The sequence below is a fragment of the Natrix helvetica genome (genome assembly GCF_964273705.1).
Source record: "Natrix helvetica genome assembly, chromosome: 7".
NCBI lineage: Eukaryota > Metazoa > Chordata > Lepidosauria > Squamata > Natricidae > Natrix > Natrix helvetica.
Window position 1 is genome coordinate 25,982,777 of NC_138558.1, and position 15,450 is coordinate 25,998,226.

General features: G+C 38.8%; 1 protein-coding gene across 1 annotated transcript; it reads left to right on the forward strand.

Moving 5' to 3' along the window:
- The first annotated feature begins 671 nt into the window (after nt 1-671).
- On the forward strand, nt 672-15,132 carry FAM241A (family with sequence similarity 241 member A). Its single transcript, XM_081959326.1, has 2 exons — nt 672-1,257; nt 12,994-15,132. Exons 1-2 carry the CDS (start codon nt 1,054-1,056, stop codon nt 13,237-13,239), a joined length of 450 nt encoding a protein of 149 aa, XP_081815452.1. The 5' UTR covers nt 672-1,053; the 3' UTR covers nt 13,240-15,132.
- The last annotated feature ends 318 nt before the right edge of the window (nt 15,133-15,450 follow it).

Sequence of the window (15,450 nt, forward strand, 5' to 3'; positions counted from 1 at the left end):
TAAGTAAATACAACAGAAAGCGGGAGAAAGAGGAGAGGGAAAGAAGAAAGGGAAAAGGAGAGGAAGCAAGGGAGGGGTAGTAAGAGTAGGCGAGAGGGTAGGCAGGGGAAGAAGAGATGAGGAGTGGAGGAGAGGAAGAGGAAGAAGAGAAAGGAAAGAAGGTAGAGAAGGGAAGTTGGGAGGAAAAGAGAAGGAAGAAGCAGGGTTGTTATAAAATAAGATGGATGCATAGGATGGCAGGAAAGCGACCCCGGTTATATTTTTAAATGAATTGTGATAAATATTACAAGATAACACATAAATATTAATAGTGCTTATGAGAATGTATATTTGTGAATGTATATGTGAGGGGAAAAATTAAAAAAGAAAAAGAAAAAGAAACGGAGCTATTAGATAAAGTCACTAGGCCAGTATTTCTCAACCTTGGCCCCTTGAAGATGTCTGGACTTCAACTCCCAGAAGTCCAGACATCTTCAAGGGGCCAAGGTTGGGAAACACTGCTCTAGGCCGAAGGCCACAGCTTGGCATTTACACAAATAACATTTCCACCTGCTTTTCCCCCTCACAAAGGGAAGAGCGGGCGGGCCAAATGGCCAAGAGGAGGAAAGCCACGCCCACTCTTCCAAAGGGGCGGGGATTTCATAAAGGCAGTTTTAAAGGTGCAACGAGAAACGGCGGTTCAAACGCGCTCCGTTTCCTTCCCACCTTTCCCCGCCACAAAGCCCCTTCTGCCGCGCTGCAGCCCCCACGCCGCCCTTTCCCTCACACATACACACACACATCCGTTACCCGCCCCTTCTTTTCTTCCTTCCTTCCTTCCTTCCTCCTCCTCCCGTCAAACCCGTGACAGCCTTTGAGGCACGCCCTGCCAGGCCGGAGCTGCCGTTTGCGGGCAGGCTGAGAGGGCGGCCGCGCGTTGCCTCCAGAGTCCCCTCGTTTGCGGGCAGCCCACGGGACGACCCGCGACCGCGCGGGGTGTGCGCCCGTACTGCGCCCTCCCTCCCCCCCCCCCCCCCGCTTTCGGAGGCGCCGGGACCGGCGTCGGGGACGACCATGGGCTCGACCGAGGAACTGCTGCTGCCGCCCGAGTGCCTCTTGGAAAGCGAGTGGGAACGGGGATCGGCGCCGCCGCCGTTGCCGCCCTTGAGGGGCAGAGGGGCCGCATCCCGGCACAAGCGGCGGCGGCAGCACCAGCAACCGCAGCCAGCCCAGTCCTCGCTGCCTTTGGCGGGAGACGAGGACAAGCCGCCGCAGCAGGTGAGCGCCTTGTGAGAAGCGTCCACTTGCCGGGGACGCGTGTCAAGCGTCGCCGGGTGGTGTGTCACCGAGCTCCGGTTTCCTGGGGAAGGTTGTGGGGAACGGGGAGAACCAGGTCGAGGGATTCGGTTTGGGGAATCCGGATCGAGAGGCCTTTGTTCCGCCCTGGTATACACGCTTTGCGTTCTCCTGCTGTCAGTGGCAGACAGGAGGGAAATGGTATGTGTGCGTGTGTGTAAATGACACACCTACTTGCACGAGGCAGTTCAGACCCAGTAATCCCCGCCGGCAAGCAGGAGTCCCCCGTCGTCGTCGTCGTCGTCCCTTTTCTGGCAGAGCTGCAGTGTTGGAGCTCGGAGGTAAGGTGGTATTTTACCCCCTGCCATTCTGGAAGAAAAGAAATCTAGTATTTCCACCACCACCATAAGGCAGTCTTGGCATCTGAGATTATCCTTTGGGTGGTTAGGTTGGGACAGTGGAAGGTGTCCTCTTGCCAAGTTTGGGGGGGAAACATGCACAAAAGGACCATTTTGACATCCTTAGATAAACTCCTATTGTGTAGGAATAGGATTATTTCCTACTTGTGAGCTGTTTCCCAGATCTGGTCAAAATGTTATAAAACAACTCTGCATTGACATTTAACTGTTTTTTTTTTCTTCTCGGTCTCATGTTTAAGGGTCTATAGATTTTGTATATTTGAGAATAATTTACTCTTCTGTTTTTGATGTTGCTTTCTTTGGCTGTAACCCATCCTGTATCAATCCTAAGCATCTTTTGCAGCCTATCCTACCCAGTCTGGAGGCCTCTAATTGTTGAGACAGACATGTACGAAGTTCAGTAGGTTGTTGAAGAAATGATGTATAGTCATATCCTAAAGAAGAAATAATAACCAGTCATATCACAAGTGTAAGAATTCCACAATTGCCAATGATAATTTCATTGAAATGTTGGCATTTTTAAAAGCAGGGAGTTTTCATGTCCATAAAATTTAAAGAGAATAATAAAACACACCCACACTCACATAAAGAAGAAATGCTTAGCATAATAATCAGCCTAAGATGACATGCCACATCATTCAGGTATCTGTGCTTATGATTTGATACTGAATCATTTTTTAAAAAAAACATCTGGAGGGATGCTTGGAACATTTTGCTAAAAACAGTAAGAATATTTGAATAACAATTAGCTTTACGTCTCACAAGTATGACTTGAAAAAATGGACAGAGATAACTAAAAGTTCTGAATGTTTTCACACTAAGCAGCTGGCAGCATCCCACTGACCTTGGCTAATCTACAAAATCTCTAAACATATTTCAGCCTGATTAATATCTGAATGGGAAAGCACTAAGAAACCCTGGGGAGATGACAAGGCTGGTAGGGCAAGCTCCAATGTATAAACAGCCACCAAACCCTGCTGCTGCTTGCACTGTTACCTAGCATGGAAATGAAATGTCTGCAAGAAAACAGCTAAGCTCAAAAAGCATCAAGGACCCAACAGCTGATCCCTGAGCTGTTCTCCTTGAGGTGTAATACCACTGAAGCAACTCTCACACACTAGCTTCGGGCTGCCATATTTTGCACCAACTGTTACATCCAAGTGGTTTTCAAGGGCAGACTCACATATAGTGCACTGCAGTAAGCCAATCATGGAGCAATAAAGTGCATGAGTGACAGTCACCACAATTTGATTGAGATTGTTATTACAGTTAAGCAAAAGCAGTGGTAAATTCATTCTGTCTCTTTATTTGATCCTAAACATTAGAAAACAGACTGTTTCAGAGAAAACTCCCAAATAATTCTTAAGTATATTATTTTTGTTAAGTTTCTCTGTTATTAGCAGAGGTATACAATGTGCAAAGTAAAAAAATAGAGTATGTGAAATAGAACTTCTCTGCAGCAATGATCTTCTTCCACATGATAATCCTCAATTTGTATGAGTCTCAAGAGCAAGTGGCCTAACAGCTGACATATGAAAGTGCATGATGACATTTTATTCAAAGTGATAGAAAGTTAGTCCTTTACCAAACTGAAGAAAACATGAAATTTTGCAAATAAACACAGAATCCCCAAATTAAAAGATTTAATTTCTAAATGTGTGCTTGCTCCAATTAGACTTTTCTATTATAATTATTTAATATCCAGGCATATTTCATTTTCTTTGAGGCTATAATTTTCAGAATGTACTTATTAAAGAGAATAAGACAATATACTAAAGACCGGCATCTGTAGTTTTGAAATTATATATAATTCTGTGATGCAATTTCTACCTCTAAGCAGATATTCCAAGGACATTATTAAATAAATTGATTTTTAGAAGTACTACAAATTGATATAAATGTTTGTATTAAATAAAATTAATATAAATATGGAAGTGAAATTATTTCCTAAGTACATTCTTCATTTCACACTTCCTATAGAAATAGATGTTTACTACAATAAGAGTACTTTGTATTCCTTTTTGCCCTTTAGATCTCAAGGTGCTACATAAATGTGCATGATATTTCTATTTACTATGAACAAAACTGCATCTTTTGTTATGTACCCTTAATCACTGAAGCTTTATAAAGTAAAACTGAAACAAAAAGGATCCTTGAAAATATATACCTAAAATTCATTTTAAGTTATTATAGGGCACATTCTCTTTTTTTTTCTTTTTAACAGGCTAATTAAAAGTAACCTTCCTGGAATAAAGGGTGTGAAATCCTAACATGTTTGAGCAAATTTGTAAAAGAATGTTTCAGTTATATAGCATTGTACTCCAAAGTCCTTGACCTATATTTATTCTCAACCTAATTCTGTAACAAGACCAATTATCTTTATGACTAAGTCCTGGTTTCAATTGAGTTGTTTACACGATTTAAATTAGTTCATTTTATATTACAGTATATCTTTTTAATTTTTGAGTTTCTCAGCCTCTGTAAAAATGTAAGAAAATAATACAGTTTTAACAAAATTAACATTAAAAACATACATAGCATCTATCTCTTATAAAGCTTCAAAATCAATTAAAGTTGGAGAGCAACCATCCCAATCAGGAGAAGGGCTCAAGTGGAAAATTAGCATGGACTTGCATGGCAAACGATCTCTCTCTCTCTCTCTCTCTCACACTCACACACACACACACACTTTTGAAATTTATCTAGTCTACACGCTACAACTACTTTTCTGGGAAGATTCCTGTGCTATAGGCAGAAAATGATAAAGTAGTTTGAAACCAAACATGAGGGTTTGGTTGTTTGTACCTAACAATTACAGACAGTTTCTGTGTACTTCACCATAACTTTGGTTGTTGTTGTAGTAGTGCATAGTTTGTGTCAAAAGCAGAAATATTACACAATATCTAAAATACTTAGAATACATTCTAATATAGCCTAGAATACATTCAAAAATGCCTAGAATACATTCTAATATAGAAAGAAAAAGTGTGTTATATTCAATTTTTAAAATTAAGACAAGTTTTAACAATGAACAATTATTGCATGGTGCCTGCATTGTTAGAATTTAGAATTATCACGTAATATATTCCACATATCCGGCTATAAAAAGCAAAACTTATTTCTTAACATTCCTGGTCAAAATTAGATTGAAATCAGTTGGAGCTATGAGTTTGTAATTTATGTTAAATTGGTACTGTTACTTCCAGGTCTTTTTTCTTAAGTTACATATTTTCTGCCTTTGCTCTGCCCTCTAAAAGGTCTTTTAAATGTGTCCTAAATGTATAGAAGCTTCTTTTCTCTGAGTACTTCCCCCATAATTGCAGATAGATTTAAATTACTCAATTGGGATATTCAAATTAGGGCTCTTTTGAAATAATTTGAAAACAAATTCTTTCAGCACATAGGAAATTGTTTTTCTAGATTCCAGTAAACTGTTTTTGTGGCCTCAGATGCCCTGAAACATATTTTTAAAACTAATACAAAGCATTAAACACACATCCTTACTATACAACCTTAAGAAGTAATACATTTGCAATACATGGTAGCATGTACAAAGTGCCTCTTTTCAAATTCTTAAACATTCTTGTTCTTTACAAACTTTGTGCTTCAAAAGACACTCCCCAACAATCTCTGCATGCATGTACATGATAGCCGCATGCATGTACATAATAGCTGCTGGCATGTACATGATAGCCATTAAGTGAGTAGCCATACAAGTATGTAATGCAGAGATAGCCAGCTGTAACTTAAAACAGGTGCTTTGTTTGCCAAGTGCTATTAACCAATTGACAACTAATCTGGTGCAGTGGTTAAGGCATTAGGCTGCTGGGTGACTTTGGGCCAGTCATTTTCTGAGTCCTGGGAAGCAGGCAAAGGCAAATCAGTTTCAAAGACTAATCCAGGCAGTTATCAGGAGTCATCTGACTTAAAGGCACTAAAAATATTGCCTACTGTTTGAGCCAGATCAAATTACTGGTCCTGTACAAAGGAGAGAAAGGGAAAGGTGCCAGTGTGTCTCTGCCTCTGTGTTTTTATTGTTGGTCTATGACTATGCTGATTTGATAGTATCTGTGTGTTTTATTGTTTATTTAGTATATTAATTTTATGCCTGCCATTAAGGAAGAAACTTGACTTCAAAATGACAAGAAATGTCTACAGATACTTCTCAGGTTATGTTTGGAACCAGAATTCCTATCACTCAGTGATATGGTCATAAAGTGTGATGTCACATAACTGCATCACTTAGCAACAGCAATCCCAGCAGGCCCCATTGCTGTCACGAAATGAATACCTCACATGACTACAATTTGCAACTTCCTACCAGCTTCCAACAAGCAAAACCAATGGGAAAGTTGGCAGGAAGTCACAAGTCCTGGGAGGCTTGTAAGCAGGCTTGTAGGTGGGGTAAGTGCTATGGAAGTGGGCAGGTAGGTCTGTGGCACCATATAAGGGCAAGCAGTGGAGAGTGCTGATGAGCCAAGGAGAGGTAGACACGTACTATTGAAGGCAGGAGGATACTGGGGGCAGGTGCACGTACTACAAAATACAATATCTCTGGGATCTTGTACTCCGTAGCCCAATTCTTTGGGGAAAAAGCAGGAGTGACTTGTGACTTTTTCTGCCAGCTTCTCTGTTGACTTTACTTGTGGGAAGTTGACAGGGAAGGTTACAAATGGCAATTCCATGATTATGGGACACTATAACCATGATTAGTGTGAGCCAGTTGCCAAGCATCCAGATCATGATCATGTGCTATGTGGGTGCTGTAATAACCAGAACCTTGGGGTGCAGTCATAAGTACCACCTGTTAACTGCTGCTGCGAAATTGATGGTCACTGGCTGAGTGGTTAATTGAAGACGACCTATATTTATAATAGGATAAAAAGTACATACATTGGTGCTTAATACAGGTTTATGTTCTCTTGTTTGTTTTACATTCTAGTTTCCTATATTCAGCTTTTATTTAGAGGCTTTCAAACTCATCATTTCAATTATTCACACTCCGCATTTGAATATAACATTTAAATGTATTTTCAGTTTGATACTTGTGCATATTGATAAAGGGGTCTGTTTTTCTGAATGGTTTCCTCCAAATAAATGTACATCATTAAAAATCAAAGTTTTAAAGTTCTACAAATTAAAGAATCGTAGAATCTTTGTCAGACTCGGAATCAATACAGATAGTCTTTGACTTATGACCACAATTAGTATTGAAACTTCCATCACTAATCTATGTGGTCATTAGGTGAGTTGTGCCCGATTTTACAACCTTTTTGGACACTGTTAAGCAAGTCACCACAGTTACTAAGCAAATCACCAGTCGTTAAGTCAATCCCCCCACTAACCAGTTGTCAGAAGCCGCCTGGGAAGAGCACAGATGGTGATCATGTGACCTTGTGACACTGCATCCATCATAAATACATGCCAGGTACCATGTGCCCAAATTATAATCACATGACTGATCATAAGTTACTCTTTGTAAATTATGAACAGTCATTAAACAAATGGTCATAAATGCAGGACTACCTGTAGTACTACACAATTTACAATGTTAAGATTTGTTAAGGCTCTTGGTCAGTTTATCAGAACTATGTGGACTAATTAAAAGGGAACTTTCTGAGATGGAAGGCATACAGTTCAAAGTTTCTTGACGTTCTGTTTCATTTATATTTATAAGATAAAAAATAGGTCTCAGTCACCAATCTTTTTCCTTGTCACAATTATGATTTAATATAGCTTCATGAAAATCTAGCCTCCATATCAAGAAGTATGATTGTCTCGGAAAGAAGAAAGTAGAGAAGGGAGGGAGGGAGAGAAAGGAAGAGAGGAGAGGTGATGAGAGGAAGAAGAGAGAAGGAAGATAGAGAGGAGGAGAGGAAGATGGAAGGGAGAAAGAGAGAAAGAGAGAAGGAGAGAGGGTAGGAAGGGAAGAGGAAGAGGAGGAGGGGAGAGGTAAGAGAAGAAAGAAGGGAAAGGAGGAAGGAAGGGAGTAGGGAAGAAGGGAGAAAAGAAAGGGAAAAGAAGATGGTGTCAAAGCAGGTGAGGAATGGTAAACAAAGCAACCCAAATGGAATATTATAATTCTATAAATGGAATGACAAATGTATAAGAACCATGAATGAAAAAAAAGAATAATAACTATGTGAATGTATACCTATAATTGTATATAGAGAACAAAAAAATGAAAAAAAAATATTTTTTAAAAAAAGTATGATTGTCTCTATTGATATAAAGTGTTTTCATGAATGTAATTTCATGAACAATCTTGTTTGGAAGAAAGTGAGTGACTGGGATTTACTGTTGTTTCCAGTAAATAGTTCTTGTCTAGTGACAGGCTTTTAGACTAGTGCTTGTATGGAAAGATAGAACGTTTTTCTCCATTGTAACTAGACTAACCAATGTGGAATACATATCTTGTCATAAAAATGAAAAAGTCAAAAGAGATTGCTCTCCGAGACATCTAGTCACAATTGGTTGTGTGTGTGTAAGAGAAAGAACACTGTATATGCTGTATAAGTGTAACATTGTTGGATGAAAATGTGAATGTTTCTACTTGGCTTTTGTAATTTGCACTTAAATATCCAAAAAAAAAAGTTTTAAATAATTATTGTTTAACTTCATAACGCTGATAGTAAAGGCCTTGTCCATGAAATACAACATTTGTGTTTCTACTACTCAGAATCCAGCAATTTACAGTTAATACATTTCTTTTGTTCTGTTTTCCTGTCTTAATTGAAACATGTATTTTCTAAAACAAGAAACGGGGCAATTGCAGTTTTATCACAAATGCTAGCAAAGCTTTTATAAGTGCTAAATTAGTAAAGAAATACTTACAACAGCCTTCAAAATCAAGCACAAGAGGAAACACAAGAGAAAATCTTTAATATCACAAACAATACAATGCATTTTAGGCTTCTTTGTCTCATTGCTTAGCATGGAAAAAACAAATGGCTGTAATGCTGTTGCTTTTTATTGGAATATGAAATTTGCCAGCAAATTAGAACCTTATGAGGGAAATTTTTTCATGAACTCCATGTAAGGGTTTGGATTCTGCATTATCTATTAAACTGATTTTAGTGTAAAATAGAATTTTAATATTTTTTAGTAAATTCTGTTCTGCTTACTAAGAGCCAGTTTAGTCTAGTGCAGGGGTCCCCAAGACCCGCTCCATGGACCAGTGCCAGAAACAGGACCATGCAAACAAGCGAAGCCCCATCTGCAAGATCCAGGCAGCACACGAAACCACGTCCAGGAAAAATCTCTCTCCATGAAACCAGTCACTGGTGCCCAAAAGTTTGGGGACTGTTGGTCTAGTGAGTAAGGCACCAAGTTGGAAAGCAGGATACTGAGTTTTAGTCCCACCTTAACCATGAAGTCCTTGGGCCACCCAATCATTCTCTGCCCGGCTTACCTCACCTGGTTGCTGTTGTGAGGAAAATAGGAGGAGAAAAATATGTTGGATATATTCACCACCTTGAGTTATTTGTAAATAATAATAAAAGCAGGATACAAATAATAAATGCAGGATACAAATAAATAACACAGAATTAATATGGAATCATTCAAATTGGGCTGTAAAATAAAGAAACCAAATAAAAACTAAATCCAGATAAAAATGTTTGCTTTGCACACACATTTTATGAAGGTACTTATTCTTGCAACTTTTAATTAACAAGAAATAGTGGACTCCATAAAAACAAGTTACTGAGTTTTGTGAAACAAAAAAAAATCTTAAGCAAAAACAGGAGCAGAAGTAAATTGTTTTTGATTATTTGAGTTCTTTTTCAGGATCTGTTGGAAACAAAGAGAAGGAAGCAAATTACAATATATTTCAGGGTGTATTGTAGTTTATGTGACAGTGTCAGTATATCATTATAATAAATGTGGCACTAAATCAAGTCAATCTAAAGTGTTTTGTTTCTGTGATACTTTTATTCATTTAGTCATTATAGTCTTTTTAATAAAAACCAAGTATTTATTATTAAATATAAAAACAAATACTGCAGTGAAAGAAAAGAAATTTTGCTTAATAATACACTATAATTAAAGGTAGAAGTCCACCCTTGCTTTACAATAGTATTGGCACATTGACTAAAATATTGAAGACTAGCTTTTGGCTAGTAAGTCATATAGTTTTATTAACAAACTAAAGAGGAAAATGAGAGAGAAAATACCTTCTCTAGTCTATGATCCATGTGGTATAGTTGAGCATTATTGCTAGAAGGTGGAAAGCCATATTTCCTTATAGTAAAATCTAAAATAAATACTGAATAAGGAATTAAATCTTAAATAATATATCCATACAAGCTAGTACTTTAGGTAAGGGCTGGTAATGACTAAAGCAGATTGGGGAATAAAGAAATTTCATATTCTTTGACAATGTGACAAAATTAGTGGATCAGAGGAATGCCGTCGATATAGTTTACTTGGACTTCAGTAAGGCATTTGATAAGGTAGATCATAACCTACTACTAGATAAAGTAGAAGAATGTGGGTTAGACAGCATCACCACCAGATGGATTCGTAACTGGCTGACCAACTGCACTCAACGTGTAGTCCTCAACGGAGCTGCACCTACATGGAGGGAAGTATGCAGTGGTGTACCCCAAGGCTCTGTTTTAGGCCCAATACTCATCAATATCTTCATCAATGATTTGGATGAGGGAATAAATGGGGAACTCATCAAATTTGCAGATGACACCAAGCTGGCAGGAATAGCCAACACTCCAGAAGATAGGCTTAAGATACAGAAGGATCTTGACAAACTTGAACATTGGGCACTAATAAAATGAAATTCAATGGTGAAGGTTCTACATTTAGGCAAGAAAAATGAAATGCACAGGTACAGTTTAGGTCAGTGATGGCAGTGGTGGCACGCGGAGCCATTTGTCAGGGCTGGCCAGCTGAATTCACCCTTTTTTAAAGCCATTTTTCACCCTCCCCAGGCTCCAGAGGCTTTATAGGGCAAAAAGAGCTCCCCCCCCCCGAGGCCCTCCAGAGGCTTCATGAGCTTCCCTGATGCCTTTGGAGCGCTTAAAACGACCCTCCGAGCAAACCGGAAGTCACTTCTGTATTGCTCGGAGGGTCGTTTTGAGCTCTCCAAAGGCATCAGGGAAGCCTCCGGACAGTCCCTGAAGCCTTCAGAGCGCTCGGAGGGTCGTTTTGAGCGCTCCGAAGGCTTCAGGGACCATCCAGAGGTTTCCCTGATGCCTCTGGAGGGCGTCCGGGGGGGCGGGGGAGGCTGTTTTCGCCCTCCCCAGGCTCCAGAGGCTTTATAGGGTGAAAAAAGCATGTAAAAATGGGGGGAGCACCTGTAGTGCGTGCATGCGCACTGGGGGGGAGCGCATTGCATTATGGGTGCAGCACACACACACACAACCCCCCTGCACTCCCCCCACTTATGGCACGCGAGCCAAAAAAGGTTCGCCATCGCTGGTTTAGGTGGTACCTTTCTCAATAGTAGTGAGAGGGATTTTGGAGTCCTAGTGGACAACCATTTAAATATGAGCCAGCAGTGTGCAGCAGCTGCCAAAAAAAGACAACACAGTTCTAGGCTGCATAAACAGAGGGATAGAATCAAGATCACGTGAAGTGTTAATACCACTTTATAATGCCTTGGTAAGGCCACACTTGGAATACTGCATTCAGCTTTGGTTGCCACGATGTAGAAAAGATGTTGAGACTCTAGAAAGAGTGCAGAGAAGAGCAACAAAGATGATTAGGGGACTGGAGACTAAAACATGAAGAACGGTTGCAGGAACTGGGTATGTCTAGTTTAATAGAACTAGGGGAGACATGATAGCAGTGTTCCAATATCTCAGTGGTTGCCACAAAGAAGAGGGAGTCAAACTATTCTCCAAGGCACCTGAGGGCAGAACAAGAAGCAATAGGTGGAAACTAATCAAGGAGAGAAGCAACTTAGAACCGAGGAGAAATTTCCTGACAGAACGGTTAATCAGTGGAACAGCTTGCCTCCAGAAGTTGTAAATACCCCAACACTGGAAGTCTTTAAGATGTTGGATAGCCATTTGTCTGAGACAGTATAGGGCAGCGATGGCGAACCTTTTTTGGCTCGTGTGCCATAAGTGGGGGGAGCGCAGGGGGGTCGTGTGCAGGCGTGCCACACCCATAATGCAATGCATGACCCCCAGTGCGCATGCGTGCACTACAGGTGCAACCCCCCCCCATTTTACATGCTTTTTTTTGCCCTCCCCAGGCTCCAGGGGCTTTATAGGAGCTTGGGGAGGGCGAAAACACACTCCCCTGCCCCCCCCCGGACACTCTCCGGAGGCATCAGGGAAGCCTCCAGACAGTCCCTGAAGCTTTCGGAGCGCTCAAAATGATCCTCCGAGCAAACCGGAAGTGACTTTGTTTGCTCGGAGGGTCGTTTTGAGCGCTCCGAAGGCTGCAAATTTGATATGACTTCCCTGATGCCTTCAGAACGCTCAAAACGACCCTCCAAACAAACCGGAAGTCACTTCCAGTTTGCTCGGAGGGTCGTTTTAAGCGTTCCGAAGGCTTTTTTCGCCCTGCTTTCGCCCTCGCCTGGGGAGGGTGAAAAATGGCTTTAAAAAAGGGTGAACTCAGCTGGCCAGCGCGCGCATGCACGCTGGCCAGCTGACAGGGCAGCGCCTCGCGTGCCCTGACAAATGGCTCCGCGTGCCACCTGTGGCATGCGTGCCACAGGTTCGCCATCACTGGTATAGGGTTTCCTGCCTAGGCAGGGGGTTGGACTAGAAGACCACCAAGGTCCCTTCCGACTCTGCTATTGTATTGTATTGTATATATAAGATTTCCTATCCAGTCATGTTTGACTCTAGGGCATGGTGCCCATCTCTGTTTCTTGGCTAAAGAAAGGCAGCCTTGTCCGAAGACATTTTCCATAGTCATGTGGCCAGTATGGTTATACGCCATATACATGAAGTGGTACTATTAATTTAATCGCATTTGCATGCTTTCGAACTGCTAGTCGGGCAGAAGCTCACCCGATTGCTTGGTGCCAGGTTTTGAACCTGGACTGCCAGTTCCAACTGACAAGCTCAACATCTTTACTTTCTGAGCCATGTTGTAGCACATTAATAAAGTACTTGGTTATGTGACAAAACATGATACTATTGAAAGAAAGATAACTGTTTAATAATATAAAACAGCTAGTTAATATGACAATATTTCAGATTATTACAATTTAGAAAAAAAACTAAACTATTTTTACATACAAGGTTGTATTTTAAAAAGCAGGAATAATATCACATGATTTTGTTGATATAGATTAGTAATCTTTATTCTCTTTTTATTCTAGGTCCTACAAGAAGAAAGGGAAAATAATACTGAATCAATTATTGATGACTATAAAAAGATGGGGACTCTCTTTGGTGAACTCAACAAAAGCCTCATAAGAATAGGATTCACAAGGATGTATTTTGGAGAAAGGATTGTAGAACCTGTAATAATCCTGTTCTTCTGGGTTATGCTCTGGTTTCTTGGATTACAAGCTCTTGGATTGGTGGCTGTCCTGTGCCTTGTTATTATATATGTTCAGCAATAAAAGACACTGGATAGGCTATTTCATATCTTGATGGATTTACATATTTAGCTGAACAAGAGTGGTATTACTACAAACTATTGTGCTGAATATTATGTAGCCATTAAATGTTTGCATGGGTTTTTTTTCTTCCAATCTTTGTCATTTAAAAAGAAAAAGCATTCTTATCTGTCACGAATAGGTGAGTAAAAGATTCTCAGTATGAGGCAGTGTAGTCAAATCCTTCATTTAGTAAATCCTATTACTAAGTGGAAGAATTCAAATTTTAAGAGGTTTGGAGGTACAAACATAGTTTTCATTGTATGAATGGTGCTTTTTATATTCATGTAACAACTGTTTTCAAAAATACCTTTTATATTAAAACTAAATGTTAAAAAGCCAATTTTATGAGCTCGGGTGTTACATGATTTTTTTATCACCATGTAAATCTTGCAAAATTCTTTACTGATGTGTGAATGCATAGGAACTCATCTTAAGCAAATCTGTTTTTGTACAGTATAACTAGTGTGATTAATGATTTGTAAATGTATTAGAAAAACATCAGTCTAAACATTCTTAAATAAGACAGTAAATCTGGTGATTTTTTTCATTTCATTTTTTAATTATGTATGTATTTATTTAAAAAATGTCTTGAAATAAATTAGGATTTTTCCATTCTTTTTAATGGGCTTCTCCTAATTTATCTCAGTTTAATTATTTTACTGCAGTCTCAGCAGACAGATTATTAGAGCAAGCTACATAAAGTATTTTTGCTGAATTTGTCCACTTTTTTCCCCTTTTAAATGAGTATTTTGGGGAGAAAAAATAAATACATTTCCTAGTTATAAAATCAAGGACTGATATGTATTGAGCCAAAATATTACTAACATTCTTTATCAAGTTTACTTTATAATGTAAATATTCACTGCAGAGAACTTATTAGACCATAGACGCTCCACTGTTTTAAGTTATTTAAAAATCATGCAGAACATAGTTGATAAGTTGATAAACAGCTTGTACAGTTCCTCCTCAAAGCAATGCTTCCTGTAAGTTTGTTAAGTCAGTATTTCTTGTGTAACTCTAGAACCCAACTGATTTTTTTTTAGTGAAGCTCTTTGTGTCTCTTAAAAGTATGATGGTTATGATTACATTGATTTACCATGTGAAAATTTTTTGAAGGGGAAAATTGGGATAATAAGTAGTTTATCCATCCTAATTATAGAAATGCATTGCCAAATAAATTAAGTTCACAAATGAAAAGTCCTTTTTACCATGTTTACTATATCAAGAATCTAATGCAGAAGTAAAATTTGGAGATTCCTTTTTATATGCAAGATTACTATGTCATTCTTATACTGTTTCAAGTCTGGTACAGATTTCTGAAGAAATATGTATGAAAATAGTGGCATAGCAATCTCCTAACTAGATCAATGGTTTATAGACAAAAGGAAGATCACGACTGGATAAAAACTTTCATGATATTTGCTATTTATGGTAATATAAATTTATCTTTATACTTTAGCTGTTCTAGGTAGGATATTTTAAAATATTTGTAGCTGAAATTGCCTTTTGTTACTTAAATTTAATTCCAGTCTCCATTTCAATAGTCAATTCTTCTTTCATTGAGTCACCAGTTTTTATTTTTTACTCATATAGTTCATGCAAAGATTTATTTTAAATTAAAACTTGCTAATTTATTTTGTTGTATTATTTAAAAATATCACTGTTCTGTTTATGTAACCCTATCTAAACAATCTACAAAGATTATTGATTCTGTAATAAAGAACAATGAATTGTTTTGTATCTTGGATGGCTGTTACTGCTCTCTGATATCTGAAGGTTTTCACTTTTTGGGAGGAAGCAGGATTATGTGTTTCAATGAAATGTCAGAATATATACAGAAAAACCAGCTTCTCTTTACAACAACTTTTCTGTTTTGGGATGCGCATTTTAAGTTCCGATATTTTCACATATACTCTCAAACATATGCAAAACTAACAAATATTTTTACAAGAAAAACAGATTTAGGAAAAGTAGTTCCTGGCAATGATGAGCATTAAAACAAGCTACTGACTAAAAATAAAATAAGGTTTATAAGATTTAATTTTTCCTCTCAATCAATGTGGATGAATCTGATTCTGCTAGTCTGGTGAGCATTGATTTTGGATAGAATTGATGCCAGCTTGAATGCTTTCCCCAAAGATCTCAAAACTTAGCAAATTGTAATGTTTAATT